Below are 17,101 nucleotides of genomic sequence, written 5' to 3' on the forward strand. Positions count from 1 at the left end.
ACAGTATTGTAACTATGCTAACTCCAAACCTTGTTAATCAAAACAAAACACAGTCCAACATCTCTGCACATTAGCCATATTAGCGTATTCAGAATAACACCCAACCTTGTTCGCAACTCGTAAAAAACAGGCTAATTTTAACGGAGCACCATGTATTTATCTACTCAATTCAGCATTAGAAACAACAACCAGAATGAAACTATGTGTAAGGCACCGGACTATAAAACAGTCTTTTTCTGAAAAAAAAAAAAGTATTTTAAAGGCGCCTTATAGTGCGGAAAATGCTCTAATAAGATCAATAACCCTCAAAATGAAGCACTCTTTCTCTCACACAATGATTTGAGTGTAACTCTGGCATGAAAGGACTGTAGTGGGTGCAGTTAAGAAGCTACCGAAGCCTCCTGCTTCACTGCAATGACAATGGCACTCCATCAGTCCAACAGAGAGACCTCCCAAACACATTCGCTCCCCCTCAGCCGCTCCTTCTCCGGCAAACAGTCCAATTTCTAAAGCGGTGCCCGGGCACAGTCTCACATATCAGCTCAGGTTTTAATCTGACCACCTAATGGGATTATTCAGACACAGGCCTTCATTACACACATCAATGGGAGAGCAGAGCCAGGTCACCCCGGCTAGAGAACACGTCCTCCCACCGCATCCAAAGGAGGCCACAAATCCACATGATTGAAAGAGAAAAAGGGAAGACTCTTTCCTTTAATCCGCTCCTTCTAGCCATCCCCGGACCAGAAATCTGTTTTTACACTGTAATAGACAATGATTGGAATCTTAATTGGGCTGACTTTGACTCTGAATTTGTAGAGCTTCAGTAACTTCTACTTAAAAGAGGCTTTAAAAGTAAAGAGTAGATGCAGTTAAAGATGATACCTTCATCTCCACCTCTAAAAAGGATCGAGTGACGCTGTTGTTGACACTCGTACCCCCAAAAAATGAGACGGAGGGATGAGCCAATGTCCTCACAAACTCCACACATGAAAGCCACAGTAAACACTTCAGCATTTAGTGGCGTTCCCACTCCAGAGGAAGCTTTGAAACTCCTTCAGAAGCAACAAATGGCCTTCTCCAACAGCAGCTTTTAAGGTTTCTTCCCCCAGATGGCTGTGAACCTGTAATGGGGGTGGTACTTTAAAAGCCGAGAGGGAAGCTCATCCCATCGCCTCAGATGATTTTTTTTTTTTAGTTTATTTCCCCAACTCAAAAAAAAATGTTTTTGGCAAAGTGGGCTGCCTGTTCTCAGTGTGTTATCTAGCGCACTTCTGTTCTGTTCTTATCCCCGCACAAGGTCGCACCACTGGCCTCGCAAACCAAGATAAGTAAAAGTGTCAAGAAAATAAAATTTTCAGCGGTGCAGCGCTGTCGCCTCTGCAATTTATGACCATACGAGGGGCGTAGTAATCATATTATGGAAACAACGGTTTAAGAATTTGGAAAAAGGGGTACAGAGGTGTTTGACAGCCTAGAGGATGGAATTGCTCCACGCCTTCGCTTGCAGCAACACCTGCCAACACACTGATAAAGAAGACCTCTGCAACACAATAGCAGCCCTGAAACTGTTCCAAAAAAACAAAAGTTATTTAGCACTGCTGCAGACATATGCAGATAGTGGAGCAAACTTTGACACGCAGCGTCTAAAATGTACCACTGAGAGTAGTAGAAGGTAGGATGTTTCAAGCCCATTGGGACGACTATTGTTGTGATATCGGGCTATATGAATCAAATTGAATTGAAAGGCTATAATTTAATCACAAAGCATGATAGATGCACAGGTGGTAGGTGGTAAAAAGGAAAGCTGTTTTAAGCAGACCGTCGTGTCTGAATGCTCTGACATGATGGAGTGCATAATTTACTTTGTTCAAACATTCTGAGGGAAATCTATTTCTTTCTGGATTGGATGGGTCGTTCTTTGGCTTTTCTGAAAGACACATGTTGGGCAAGCGCTGGGTTGAATCAGAAAAAGATGTCCTTAGGTGGCAGTGATTTCAAAAACAGAAGAACCAAACAAGAAGTTGCACGAAGACACGTCTTGAGCGGCGCAGGAATGCAGAGATCTTTCTTCCTGCTGCCTTGAAGGTGTGCAGCCGACGCGTCCGTACACGAATCCTGAGACCATCATTCCTGGGATTTAGCACAAGGGCCAGGTTTTCACAAAGGATGCAAAAATTAAAAGACACAGCGGCAAGCTAACCCGACGAATTCAGGAACAAGCAGCAGGCCACAGGAGATGAAAAGGGGAAAAAGAGGTCCTACTTGAGGAAGTTGGGGAAAAAGAAGACAGAGCAAGATCTTTTGAGGAGTTGACAACAGCAAATAAAGAAAGAGAGAATGAGGATGGGGACAATTGGAGGAGACACATTAATTCAGTGATTCCAGAGATCGTCATTACCAGCCTGTCTGAATTTGCTAGAGCTTGTGAAGTCATGGAAATGTAATTCTGCCACAATGAATAAAAGCCCTTCACTGACAGGAATTAAACGGGCTGCCTGGAAAGTCAAGGCTGAGGCAAATCTCCCTTTACTCCCTTCCTCACTTTGTTTCACTTTCCCCCCTATTTTTTATTTACTTTTCTTTTTGCTATCACCCTTCCTACAGAGGCGTAAGATCTCCTCATGTGCCGGTAAATAAGACACTAAAACCTTCAGACCCGTCAGTCAAATTCCTTTCCTTTTTGAACGTAAATGGATAAAAAAATCAGGGGATGTGCTGCAGGGTATAAGGCTGGAACACTGGCACAAAAACACCTCGTGGTATCTCATCGTGCATGCAGGCAAACGTGCAGCATCTTGCAGATACAAAAGTCAGACAGTCTCATCTGGAAAGGTCAGCAGTGGTGGTCCATAGTACTGGTACATCCAACAATTTCCTTGGTTACTGACTAATTTGGGCTTTATAAAAACCTAAACCAACTTTTCCCTATTCTGTCATTTTAAAACGATTTTCATTTTTGGGGATTTTTAAGTTTACGTGAGTTCGCAAAATCACACTTTACCTAAAAAATGTAGGTCAAAATGGTCCAAAATTCAAGATTCATTTATTTGTCATTTCAACAAAGAAATTGTGTTTGGAGCATCGACAATCACCCTAATTATTTCAAAGCTGAATGAAAACTCAGGTTCACCAAATAAATACCCAATAAATAAATAACCAAAGTGCAACATCATTACGAAAAAAAAAGATCTTTCAAAGTTTAAGGAAAACTGCAAATCCGGTATCCTCCTGCTTTCCCAGCAGGCCATTTTGTGTCACAGTGTAGAAATGTAACACACATGACAGACCTTAGTAGAAAGTATCAGAAACGACGCAGAGTTTAAGCAAAAAAACACCTTTTTGAATTAAAAAAAATGTTAAATATCCAGTTAAAAAAAGTTGCAACATGTTCAAGTAAAAAACTGAATCTACTGAATGATTGCTTTTTGGCGAAGAAGATCCTCTTGATGATGCGCTAGAAAATGGAAGTGCAGTATGGCTGCCCCCCCCCACTTTAAATGATAACAAATGGCAATACCTGTGCTCTGAACGATCCCACGGTCAGGTGAAGGGAAGTCTGGGTAGACAGACACATGGAAGGGAATACGTCAGTGCTTTGGCGAGAGGAATGCCGTTGGTGCAGGTGCAATTTGTTTTGGTTTTCAGGAAAGATGATGTAAGGGCGGCGAGGACGGAAAAGCAAAGGGGAGAGGAAAGAGCCCCCCACTCCTGCAGTACAAGCTCAACCACAAAATACCTTCACCCCCCCACCATGAAGCCTCAGATTAAAACACACTGAGAAAACCAAACGGAAACCCAACATAACCAAGACAAAAGACATCTAAGTGGATGAAAGTTCATCTGCATTGCGTTCCTGTGAATCTCTACAGATGTCATTTGGACCTCATTCTGAATCCATAAAAACGAGCGGGTTTTCAAATTGATTAGTTGATTAGCCCCTTCTGCTGGCAGCGAAGACTCTTCCTGAAAGGCTAACAGCCACTATCTCTGCCGAGCAAAAAGTGATCATCAAAAACACTTATATGCACAATATGAACATCCATCTTTGTAAAGGTTCAGAGGTTTTTTCAAATGCAAACACGCTACCGAGGCTGGCTCTAGGTTAACTTCATGAAATTGTTCTGTAGTGTGCCAAAGGTGATATATTATATGGATATCGTTTACTCTAAAAGGCTTAAGAAATTCACAACATAGGCTCTTTGATAAAGTCTGACTGACGGACTAATCACTGAGTCTTCTGTCTCGTTTTCTACACCTTACAGTTCAGTCACCACATTAATGAAAAAAATACACCATTCATTAACGGTGCGCATTATAATCCAGTGCACCCTGTTGAGCAGAAAACACACTAAGTCCTTTCATCCAAAAGATCTTTTTCAATTAAAGTTTTGGAAAAACCTAAACCGACCTTTCCCTTCATATTCTGTCATTTTAAAACGATTGTCATTTTTATTTTTTTATTTTAGCGAGTTCGCGAAATCACACAGCTAAAAAATGTAGGTCAAGATCTTTAAAAGTAAAAAAAAAAAACTGCAAATCAGGTTGCTTCTTGCTTTCACCGCAGGCCATAATGTGTCACATTGTAGAAATACAACACACATGAGAGACCGTAGAAGGAAGTATCAGAAATGACATGGAGTTTAGGCATAAGGACACATTTCTGAATAGAGAAAATGTTAAATAGGCAGTTAAAAAAGGAACGACATGTTCAAGTTAAAAAACATTTCATTTTTTCCTGAATGATTGCTTTTTGGCGGTGAAGATCCTCTTGTTGGTGTGCTAGAAAATGGGAGTGCAGTATGGCTGCCCCCCCCCCCCCCCCGTTTAGATGACAACAGATGGCAATACCTGATCTGGTCCTCTGAAAGTTCCCACGGTCAGGTGAAGGGAAGTCTGGGTAGACAGACACATGGAAGGGAATGCGTCAGTGCTTTGGCGAGAGGAATGCCGTTGGTGCAGGTGCAATTTGTTTTGGTTTTCAGGAAAGATGATGTCAGGGCGGCGAGGACGGAAAAGCAAAGGGGAGAGGAAGGAGCCCCCCACTCCTGCAGTACAAGCTCAACCACAAAATACCTTCACCCCCCCACCAAGAAGCCTCAGACACAAATACACTGCCCAACATAACCACGGTAAAAAGACAAAAGACGTTGAAGTGGATGTTCATCTGCATTGCGTTCCGGTGAATCTCTATAGATGTCATTTGCACCTCATTCTGATGCATCTATGAGGAGCAGAAAAAGGTTTTTCCAGCCCTTCTCTCCCACGGCTCTGCCCCACCGATAAGGGCGCTGATTTAACGCAAACAGAAATGTCGAAAAACAGTGGATATTTTGTCTGTTGTTGCTACATCCGTATGAATCAGTGGACAGACTGCCTCTTTGTACAGAAACAGAACCCATTCACAAGAAGAGGATATGGCAACAACAAAACTGCAATGAGAACTTCAAAAAAACAAAGATATTTGTGTATCCTTTAGAACTGTGGTTCCTCATGCTGCCTTCCAATATATTTTGATAGAAAGTTTGTTTTAATAATGTTATATATTCTTCCATGTACACATGCAAAAATATAGACGCACTTTTGGCCACTTGGGGCTACTGTTGGGATGTGGTAACAGGTCCATCATTCTGGTCAGGCAATTTATTCAGGCAGATGTGGGTTTTTAACATCAACATTTATAGCCGTTATATCTATAGCCGTTGACGCCATTAACATTCTGAAGCAGAGAAAAGCAGCCTTGTGCTGATATAAAGAAAAAAAAAACTTGTTTTTCTGTCACATTTATCCATTTATTTTATTTTATCTATTTATTTTTTTGTTCTTTGTCTTATTTTGCCTTGGTTGTTGCCTCTATGTCTAATGGATTTACTGTTGTTCTTTTCTATTGACAACCCCATCTGTGTTGCTCTGTATCTGCTGTTGTCTTTTTATTGATTAAGCTCGTCTTTTTCCCTACGGACCATCAATAAATAAATAAATAAACAAACAAACAAACGTTATGATAGTAAAGTGCTTATGCAACAAACGTAAACCAGCTGATTCCGTCGCAGCGCAAAGAGGCTTTGCACCACTTTATGCAACACTTTACAAACATTTATTTTAGCACTTTAGGGACGTCGAATTGCATAATTAAAATAGTTTAATGTTATGCTATATCCATGAAAAGCAGATGGGACAAGCACTTTTCTTCCAAGTCAGATTCAGCTGATTCCAGTTTACCGCATGAACAGTCAGACAGTTTCGGTACGTCAAAGAGTGTCTGTCTGTTATTTAGCTGTCATCTGCGGTGATCTTCATCAATTTGACCTAATGAGCTGTTTACATTTTTAAAATTTTCTTCACAAGAAAGTCACTTATTTTTCTTGATAAAGAAAATGAAATGCCAAAAATGATCTTATAGTTATTTGATCTTTAAGCCTTTAACAGTCGGAAACCGACAGCCGATAGCAACCACAAATATGTTTCACTGACAAAATATAACCATAAGAACCTGACTGTCAGTTACACCAGTGAAAAGCTAGTTACTAAAGACATATTTGCAGTAGTAGACATGAACGGCACCATGCTAATTTTCTCATCTTTTCCTGGTAAAATGAATAACATGTTGCCCCCTCCAAGATGGTACTTTATTTGACGAATGATCCGGCTGCCAATGGCGCATCTATCACAAGCCTCAGCTTGGATGTAACTCTGCAAAACCTTTAAAGCAAATGTGTTTCCTGTGGGGCTAAAGAGGTGTTTGTTCAAGTCTCTTTTTTTTATTGCAAATAATCTTAAATCACGATTTAACTTGCCGTTCTATTGCACAGCGTCGCATGTTTTTGGGAGACTTTGTAGAGATTTTTGGCTGTTTTCCATGCTTTATTCCACAGGGGCTGTAATTATAATGTCAAATGCTCTTCTAATGACCTGTGATTATTTACAGCATGATCTTAAAGGCAATAATCCCTTAAAAACGGTGTTTACCCTCAGAGTAACATTTGTTTCAAGCCTGCATGAGGCTGCAGAGCTAAGTGGAAAGGCTGTTATCAGGTCAGCAGGCGGGAAGCTGGCAAATCTGCATGTTAGCACTTGTTAATCCGGGAGAGGCTGGGCCAGTTTGTTTACCTTTTTTTTTTTTTTTCCACTAACGCTTTTCTATTTTTTGTTGTTGCTGTTAGCTCTGGTGTCTGAGTGCAGTGAGTGAATCACCACACAGAATCAGCAGCTCTGCAGCCAGTGGTCAGACCCTGGGACAGTGTCTGACCTACTTCATCATGCTCTCAGGGAGGCGTGACAGATCCGACGCTATGCGAGCAGACAGCGGGGAGGATGAGGAAGAGGAGGAGGTGAGGTGGGCCGAAGGGGGGCTAAGCCAATCCCCGTGCTCTTCCTGTCTGCCACATCCTTCTCCCCTCTGCACATCCTCCAGAGAGCAGAAACAGCAAGCCATGCAGAAGCAAATGTTAAGATAAATCGCTGAGGTCGCCGCTGCTCTGCTCTCACATGCCCTCCTCTGGTCAAATTAGCATTTCAAGACTCCAGTCAGGCTGTGTCTTCTTCTTCTTCATCTTCACTTGCAGAAAAACAGAGCACCACTGTCCTCCATTTTATGCTAAGCGAGTTCAGCACAGTGTCTTCCCCCTCAGAGTTTTTCCCGGCTTTATGGAGCGGCCTCCGCTGCGCCAGCGAGGCCAGGCGCCGTGCTAATGTCGCATTTGGATAATGAGGTGTGATGTCGGCAGAATGCGAGGAGGGAGCGACCTCGCCTCCTAAAGCCCACCTGCGGAGAGGACGCGGGGGCGGAAAAGTGGCTCCATCAGCCTACTAAAGCGCGCAGGTTTGTGTGGAAGTCACTGCAGGAAGTTCAAGGGTGACGAGAAGCGTGCGGAGGCAGAGGGAGGCGGAGCCGGAGCCCAAGACTCAGCTCCTCCACCTGTCTAAGTTTCTCCATGAGAGTGTAATACCGTACAAGATATAGACACGCGTGGCCTTTGGGTCTATGAATAATGCAGGCAGCCATGTGAGAAGGCGCCGGCGCCCTACGATAGCGCGCAGATTGAGACAGATGACAGGCCAAGACAAACAAATTTCACATTGCAGAAGGAGCCTCTGCAAAGCTGACATCATGATGTCTCTCATCCCTGTCAGCAAGAAGCCGGAGACAAATGGCTGCACGGAGCAGCGCCGCTGTTAGGTGTCAGTAATATATGGTGCGTTGCTTGTTTTATTCAAGGATGTTCTTGCCGCAGTCTTGCAAGTTTTATTACAGGGAGTGATGAGTGCGGTTCAAGAAACCCTGTGATGCGGCGGTGACGGAGGGGCTGCCGTCCTTATCAAAACAACCCACGGCTACATGAGAACTTCCTCCAATTTTTGGGACCAAATCTCAACAAAATGACCAGAAGGGAGGTAGCAAGACAAAAGAAGTAAACTAAACTTTTCTTACACATCATTATCTTCTTTACAACCAACGAAAAATCTTTCTTTTTGGTTTTGGAAAGATGCCCAATCGATCACAAGATGCGCTGAAGCAGTTGTGTGAGCTTCTTAAAAGCTCCTTTCTCAAATCTCCTTGTTTCATACCTGAAGGCCCATTTGCATCCAAACAACCCAGACAGACACAAGATTTCTGCGAAAAGCTCCTCAGAAAGCCTGGAGATGTTAAAAAACGAGCATTTGGGTGAACACAGCGGTTTCCTGCACACAAAGGATAGCTCGGAAAACTTCTTGTATTACAGCTTCGTCCCGAATATTTGATACAAGACGCAGGGATGTGGGCATTAAAAATTCATCAATCCAGGGAGGTAGGACATTGTTTCCTCACATGTCCCGCCTCCTGTCCGCTCCACATGGATACAACTCTGACGCCGGTGAGCTGAGAGTTTGAATGTGCGACTAAAGCCATAGTTCAGGCCAAACTGTTCAGAACATGGAGTTTAATAAACTCTAAGAAGTAGACAGAAATACACAGAAGGCTGTGTAAAAACATAAAGTCCTCCAGGGGACCTTTAATAAACGACTCCTGCGTTGTTTGGACAGCTCTGATTGAGAGTGTCTCTGTGAGGAAGCCATTTTTTTTTTGGGGTCCTTCATCCCCCGGGCTCTCAAGGTGAGGTTGAAATTTACAGAGATCCAATTGTACTTCCTCTATCAATCCTTAAAAGCAGATGGATCTTAAATGCATGTTTTTTTCTCAGATGAAAGAAGCAGAAAACCATTTTAAAGCATTACAGGGCTTGTAAAAACCCTAATTAGACTTGTTGGGGAAAAAAAAGATTAAAAAATTCCAGATTTTGTAATGGATGATTTCTTTTTTTGTGTCATAAATCAATAAATTTGAGTTGTTGAAGGTTTTAATGGTGAGCTTTACATGTGATGCCAGCTCAGACTGACATACTGTGCTCGCTGATTTATCGCTGCTGGCTTTGCTGCCTTGATTTACCTGCTTTCCTGCCATCCAAGTGGCAAGCTTCCACTGTTTCCTGAGCTGCGGCGTTTGAATGATAGAGGAGGAGCGAACGCAGTCAGCTCCATAAATTTCACGCGAGCAGACTCGTGCCCTCTCTTCCACCTCTGAGCCGCTTCCAGATGGAATCCACTTTCCCCCTAAATTTGGAGGATCAAACTCACGGGGGGAATCTCTGCTGCTCCCGTGTTTATTTAGATTTCCTCCGCAGTGTTTTGCTCCCCACGTGATTCCACCTCCTCCTTCTTAACTTGGTTGTCTCACATGGGAGCAAAATATTGCTTATTCAGGCAAGCGTGAACAGATGCTGGCGCTGGTAGTGTGCACGTCTTCTGCAGTGAGCAACACCCCCCCTTTCCCCCCTCCGTGCACCAGGTTTAACCCATTGACTGTACATGAAAACTTGGTCGAGTGACCCCTCCCCCTTACGTTCTAAACAGGAAGTACCTGCGGGGTCCAAGAGGCCAGAACCCCGTAGACGTGAATTGGGAAATAAACAGGTAGTACTCAATTTCTGTCTTTTTTGGACTATAAGAGGCACTCAAAAGCCTTAATTGTTTTCAAAAACAACAATGCACTTCTATGATAAGCATTATGGATTATTTCTGGTTGAGAAGCGATTGTAACCCATAAGAACCCAGACCAACTTGTCCTTAAAAATAACATTTTGGGTAAAATTCCACAAAGCAAACGGACCCCAGAACACATTTCTGATATTTTTCTCTTACACTGTTGTCGCCATGGTTACTTATGGGTTAAGAGGTGCACAGCGTTCTGTCATAGTGTTTGGATGATTGTTATTGTGAATATGCTTATGTAGCAGCTGTTTTTGTCCCGTTGCTAACAACGTTTGAAGTTGCGGGTATTGTGAGTATATGCCAACGTGGTGAACGCATCTGAAGCGGCTCACATTTAGCAGTGTCTCACTGTCTGTCTTTTTCTTGCGTGTGTACTAACAAAGTTGGGGGTTAACGTAATTACAGTAACGTTTGTTTTAGCAGTATCAGTCTCTTTTTTTATGTGTTACAGCCAAGGTTGGGACTCACAGGGACTGTGAATAAGCTAATAGGGCTAACACCTCAAACGTGGCTAACGTGTACCGGTGTCGCACTGCTGACCTGCTTATGTCTTACTAACAAGGTTAGCGTAGTCACTATAGCATTTGTTTTAGTGGTATCAGTCATATCTCTGTCTCTTTTGTCTTGCTTCATGAAAATGTTTGATAGATTTTGCATAACCGTCCATATCACAAAAAAATGGCAACTGAATTGACTTTATTTTATTGGAGTAGACAGAGTAAGCCATTTCATATTCACTCTGTCCAGTTCTCAATTCAAGTCAAAGGTTTAGACCAAGCCTAGCAAAGCCTTGCAGCAAATCTGCAACTCTGACAGATGACAGATTAAAGTTACGGAGCAAAAACAAAAGACTCGGGCGACCTTCGCCCGATTCGAGGGCCCACCTGACAACACAGCCCCCTTTACAGAAATCAGAGGTTGGAAGTTCATATGCGTAAACAAACATATCCTGTGCTGCTTGACTGGAGGAAACGTTCCCACATGTCACTTGGCTGTTGTCTGCCAAGAATAAAACCGCACATCTCCTTTCTCAGGGGCGTTAATGACATAATTGCAAGGCCGTCCTGACAAACCATCATCATGTCGCATTGTGGAAGACATTTAAGATGGTGGCGTCGATTTGTTACAAAGAAGAAAAAAGCAGTGTGCGGTGGTGGAAAGCTGATAATGAAAGACTCATTTGGCTCTGTTAAGTTGGGAAGGATCTTTGAGGTTAAACCACTCGATGAAGCCCTTTTCCTGCAGCCTCCTCCACCACAGAACTCACTGATTGAGCCAGAAGACACTTAAAAGTGCCGGAAAAAAAAATAAAAAAAAACCTTTTGTTTTCTGTCTCACTTATCTCTACTTTTTAACATGGCCTCTGATGCCTGCTAGTAATTAGCTGATTAATCAGATTTGAGGACTTGTCATTTCTCTCTTGGGAGAATTCTTGGCTGCATGTAAATGAGTAAAGAATTCGCTAAGAAGATGAAGCCCCCTTTCGCTCAGGATCCTCTACCTCTTGTCGGTATTCCTGCAGACCTCCTCTCTGCGAGCAAGGATTGATTAAAACCGGAGAGTGGTTCATTAGATTCTGACAAGTGACGCCATATCTGCAGAACACGCGTCCTTGAAGAAGGCCGCTTTCGCCCGCCGTGGTCCGCGCCAGTCGTTGCCATCTAAATAGCAAACACTGCCCCCCAAACTAATTGGAACAAGGTGCTCCGTGGCCCCCTCTATTTGCCGAGGTGACAGATATGCGGTTCCCTCAAATCTGCCCGCGAAAAACTCAGGAGCTTGATTAAAATATGCTTTCCTTTAAGTGTTGCATCACAGGCGGAGGAAATAGCTTTCGCGGCGACACAAACAAGTTGTCAAGGACGTTTTATATTCCTGACACGAGAGGCAAGCCCTGACAGGTGTCCTGCATATTAGAATGTCAATCTAGATATTAACTTCAGAGTGAAAACAAAAGGAGCTCCTGCAAAATCAGTGACAGTTATCCATTCGGGTAAGCCGGAGAATGGAATGAGGAAGCTCAGCAACTATTTCTGTAACGTCTCTGACAGTTGCACCCACTATAAAAAAAATGTTTAAAAATTAGCCAAACGTTTATGGAGTTGTTGTCATCTTTGTAATCAGACGGTTAGCTATGACGTCTACTTTAACTGGAACATCTTCTGCAAGATCTCAAAGTGATCTTAGACTTTTTCCTTATTGGTAGAAGTTCAGAGCTCAGGATGGGCAAATCCAGGCCTCGAGGGCCGGTGCATCTGCATGATTTCCAGATAGTCTTGCCCTACTCAAGGCTGATTACCTGGTTCAGGTGTGTCCAGCCAATCAGAACATGCCAGAGCAGGGTATGTAGGAAAACATGTAGGAATGCGCCCCTCAGTGCCCACCTCTGCCCTAATTCTTCAGAATTGCAGTCACATCCAGAAAAATCCCATACGATGAAGCTTCCTTCGTCATACCTTTGCATCTACAAAACCCGCGATGCACAACTGACTTCACAGTTACGGTCTACAACAGATAAACATAAAACTTAGGTTTGCTTGCAGCACCTCTGCCTTTGTGCCCCATTTTATGAAGCTCCCGCCACAGTTTTGGTGTTTGAATGACCTCTAAGAAAAAAAGTCTTTAGCTGTAAAAAGTTTGAAAGTTGGGACCTCATTTTGTGACTCTACATTCTCTTCTTATTCCAGGATATTGGTCCTAAAACCTTCAATCCACTTAACTGGCCTTGATTTTCCTAAACGTCTTCCAAAAATGCTTGCATGTGCAATCGTCATGTGTAAGCACTTCATTTGACAAATTGCTTCAAAATTGAAACGCCTTAAATTGGTTTGATTTCCAAAAACACATCAAATGTGTTCAGATTGGGCAAGTCGCTTTTCTTTACCGCAGAGAACACTGAGGTAGAACAACTAAGATCCTGTGCTCCAGCTTTGGAAAAGCCTTTTATGGACTAATCTAAAGCGTTTAAGATGTAACAAAGACGCTTTTAGGAGTGAGTGAAACATCACTCTGAAACCTCCATTGTGTGCAGCTGAAGCCAAGTCTAGCGACCCACTGTTCACTGACAACAATTGTTGTTCTTTTCAACAAAAGAAAAGCCAACTCCACCACACACTGATTAAAGTTCATGCAAATGACAGAGAGGCCAAGTGAGCGTTAATGCACATGAGCAGGCCAGGCAGGGGCGTAATTATCCCATAAACACATCCACGTTGCACTGCTCTGAAAACCCCCCAAACTGTAGTTCTGCTCAACGGCACAGCAGACTCGCATCCAAGCAGCTCAGACTCTGAACTGCTCTTTCCGAGGAGAGGCTGCCTGCTTCCACTTCAACTTGTCACTGTTACTATGGGAACATTCTTTTGAGGCATGTTGCCAGGCATGCCCCTGTGGGGAATATAACCCTAACAGAAATTCAGGACCTGTGCCATGTAAGAGAACAGAATAACATTTGCAGCTTGTATCCAGCCATCTTATTACTACAGAGATTCTAAAAAAGACGAATACGGCACGTTCAGAATTCAGGACATGTTTTGGCTTGACTGAAAAATACCAAGAGCGCAGCACTTACAGGAAGGAAACAACGTGACTCTTTAACTGTCAGAAAGAAGTGCTCAAAGTGACTTAACTTGGTTTGCTTTGCTTTCAAAATAGGCGACCTGAAACAGTCACACAAAAGCAAGTACTGCCTATTTGGACTGCGGTTCTTCAACACTCATAATGCGCATTACTCGGGTCGCTAGTTCTCTTTGGTTTACTGAAAAGTCTCCTTGTTATCATGCTGTTGCTGAAACGCACCAGGGTTCACTTGCAAGTGAACCAAAAACCCTTGTTTTCACACAGATGATAGTTCTCTTGTTTTCTTTCACGCCGTGTTTCAGGTGAGCTTTCACACCTGCCGACTGAAGCGGATTAGCAGATAAAACAAAACCGGAGTGAAACAAACAGGCTGGGGAAAAACCAGAACAACTATCTTTTAAGACACGCGCCAACTGTTTTCTGAGCCGCTTTGTCAAAAAACAAGAAAACCTTGAAGCCTTGTCGACCTAGCTGGTGACAGGAAATGAAACACGCTCCACAAACTATCCTAACTCTGACTGTTTAAGCAATAACATAATTCCAGCTGATTCTGAAGCTGAGAAAAGCACAGACATAAAAAAAACATTTATATCATACCGTGTGCTTCCAAATCACTTAGTTTACATTATTTGCGTAAACATTTTACTACTGTAAAGTGTTTCCATCGGCGCAAAGTGGCTTTTCTCCATGTCAGAATCAGTTGGAATTACATTATTTTATATACTATTGCACTTTATAACTGTGAAGTGTTGCATCTTGGCATGAAGTCACTTTTTCCGCATCAGCATCAGCTGATTTACATCAATTGCAGAAATGCTTTACTACCGAAAAGTCTTGCAGAATCAGTTAGTTTACGCTCATTGCGTGAACACTTTACTGTTGTAACGTGCTGCATATCTGCACGAGCTGCCTTTTACTCCAGTTGGTTTACTTTAATTGCACAAACAGTTAAAGAGTTCAGGTAATCCACAAAACGTCTCTGCTGGAGCTGAGGCTCCGAGGTTAAAGGGTTAAACAGCTGCAGAAGGGAGAAAACAAGAGGAAATGTGATTTAATGCATTGTTCACCTCGCTCAGGCAATAAAATCAGGCGACCAAATGATGAGAATAAACAGAGACGACTGGGACGCAGGCATTGTGGTTTGTTAATTCGAGCAATCAATGAAAAAGCAGAAATAGAAAATGACTTTGGTGCCTCTGTTTGGGCGTACAGTCCTTGACGTCTAACTGTGCGTCTCCTTGGAGCGCGCTCACTCAATACAAGTCTGCACACAGCCGTTCCCTGACACGTTATTACTTCCTCGCATTCCTGTTCGCAAGAGGTGCTCCTTTTTTCTCTATTATGACACTGCTAAGCCGACGTCTTTCACAATACAGGTGATGACATCACATCCTTCAAAGTTGCTTTGTAGTGAGAAATAATGAAAGACAGGAAACAAGGACAAATGATACTGTAAGGAACAGCTGTTGGCTTCCCGACATGTCAAGCCCAGCACGTTGGAACTCCCCAGGAGTAAAAGAAGAAAGAGGAGGGAAAAGTCCTGCCAGTACAGCCAGGCCAAAACCGTGACAGTCCTTTAACACCGAACACAGCTGCCCCAACCCAGAGGATCCCCTCACTCTGTTATAAACTCCAAAATGTGGCCTCCTTTGGATCAAACTGCAGAGAAGCCAGTGAGCATGTGCACTAAGAGAGTCCGTTTTGTTCTGTTCTCCCATAAAAAAATACAAAGAGACAGCAAGGAGCATGAAAGCAAGAGAAGCACAGGATGTTTGAGGAGGGTTAGCGCAACAATCCTGTAATCAGCGCCGCTCTTCCCTCCTAAAACCCCCAAACAGAACCGTTCAGCTTCTCCCACGAGTCGCAGGCCAGGCTGGGAGGTCAGCGCCACCGCCACACGCCAGAAACACACACGCAGCACACATGTGAACCCACTCTGAGGAACATTCATAGACCAAGCCATGCTGAGAGAGAGCGAAAATGCCGAAACTCGTCCAACGTACCTGTGATGTTGACGTCCACGACACCGGTGCGAGTCCCGATGGCGTTGGTGGCGTCACAGACATACGTGCCGGCCAGGTCGTAGGTCACGGGGCCCTTGAAGAACAGGGTGTTGTTCTTGATCTCCACGTTGCTGGGCAGAGAGCCGTTAAGGCTGAGAAAGAGAAGCAACGATGCAGAAGGTAAGAGACCATTTAACCAGCTAAAAAGATGAATCACTCTCTGGTTGGGGTTTGAAACCAATGCAGAGTTATTGGACGGCGCTGTTTTTCAGTCGCCATCCATCAAGCACAAACCAAATTATGAGGACAGGGAATCCCGGCAGGTCAGGACAGGTGGGGTACAGCTGATGCTGAAAGACAGGACTCTTCTGCATTTGGAATACAGAACAGACCGAGGTGTTGTGGGGTGGTGGTGGGGACGTAGCAGCGGCGCGGTGCGGTGCTCCTTCTTCAGCTACAGCACGGCTCACATGGCTGAGCTCAGAACTCAGGGGAGGTGTCAGGAGAGGCAGCTGATCAAGCGATAAACGCAGAGTCTACCAAACGCCATGCTGTCAGCGAGGAACGCGCCGCGTCTCTGCTGCCGGAGGTGTTTGTCTCTGCGCTTCGCCGTCTCCACCGCGTTCAAGACTCGCCCCTGTCCTTTGATCAGGCCCGTCCACTTTTGGGTCACAGATCGCAAACACACACACAAAAAAAACCTCCACCCCATTGCCCTCTACTTTTGTGGAGGTTGGGGAAGGTATCAACTTTCGTGCCAATTAGTCGTTTCCTGCCGCCGCCTCCCCTCGATCGGCTTCATCGGCTGCCCTGAAAGGGCTCAGCTTCAGAGAAGCTTCAAGCTCAATAGAGATCCTCCAGGAAGCTTCTGCAGTCTGACAGATGCCACAATGGAGATGCTGCTAAGATTCATTAGTGGGTCACGGGGAGGCTTTCTCATTTGGGAGGGGGAGCTGTGTAAGAGTCTTCCAAAGAGAAAATCAGGATTAGTGGACAAATTAGATCATGCTAACCAGGGTCCCAAAGAATAAACCGGCTCTCAACACGGATCTTCAAGCAAAACGTGGACTCCAATCGATGCAACAAAAAGTGACAAAGTTCAGCAAAAGAAAGAGCTGAGCTTGACTTGTTTTCCCATCAGCCACCTCAGCGAACCCCTCAGCCTCACTACAGTTTGTCACGATTCAATAATCAGTTACCTTCGTTCAAATGCTGACTTCTGCAAAGGCCGATTGATTTGCTGCAGAAATGAAAGGCTGGCAAACTCAGATTCACCCCTGTTCAGCAGGCCGCGGGGCGCCAATGTTGACTCACAAACATCCTGGAAGCGACGCTACGACTGTGTTGAGCGGCTGGACTGGTCATGAGCGTGCACGTACGGCGAATGCTGTATTTGTGCTTTAACTGAACTTCCTGCCATCACCGCCAACAGACTGTAATGTTTGGGAGCAGGGATTGAAGATATAAAACCTTTACAAGAGTGAAATGAG

General features: G+C 44.0%; 1 protein-coding gene across 8 annotated transcripts in view; it reads right to left on the minus strand.

Moving 5' to 3' along the window:
- nectin1 (nectin cell adhesion molecule 1) overlaps positions 1 to 17,101 on the minus strand; it is a 216,984-nt gene that overhangs the window by 117,507 nt on the left and 82,376 nt on the right. For 5 of the 8 annotated variants that reach the window (XM_011482287.3, XM_011482289.3, XM_020708088.2 and 2 more), the window contains exon 5: positions 15,612 to 15,763. In XM_011482287.3, the coding sequence (XP_011480589.1) occupies positions 15,612 to 15,763 (152 nt within the window). Of the gene's footprint in view, positions 1 to 3,520; positions 3,560 to 4,851; positions 4,897 to 15,611; positions 15,764 to 17,101 lie in introns of all 8 variants that reach the window. The other 3 variants (XM_011482288.3, XM_011482292.3, XM_011482291.3) reach the window with 3 other exon arrangements.

This window comes from Oryzias latipes, chromosome 13 (genome assembly GCF_002234675.1).
Source record: "Oryzias latipes chromosome 13, ASM223467v1".
Taxonomy (NCBI): Eukaryota; Metazoa; Chordata; class Actinopteri; order Beloniformes; family Adrianichthyidae; genus Oryzias; species Oryzias latipes.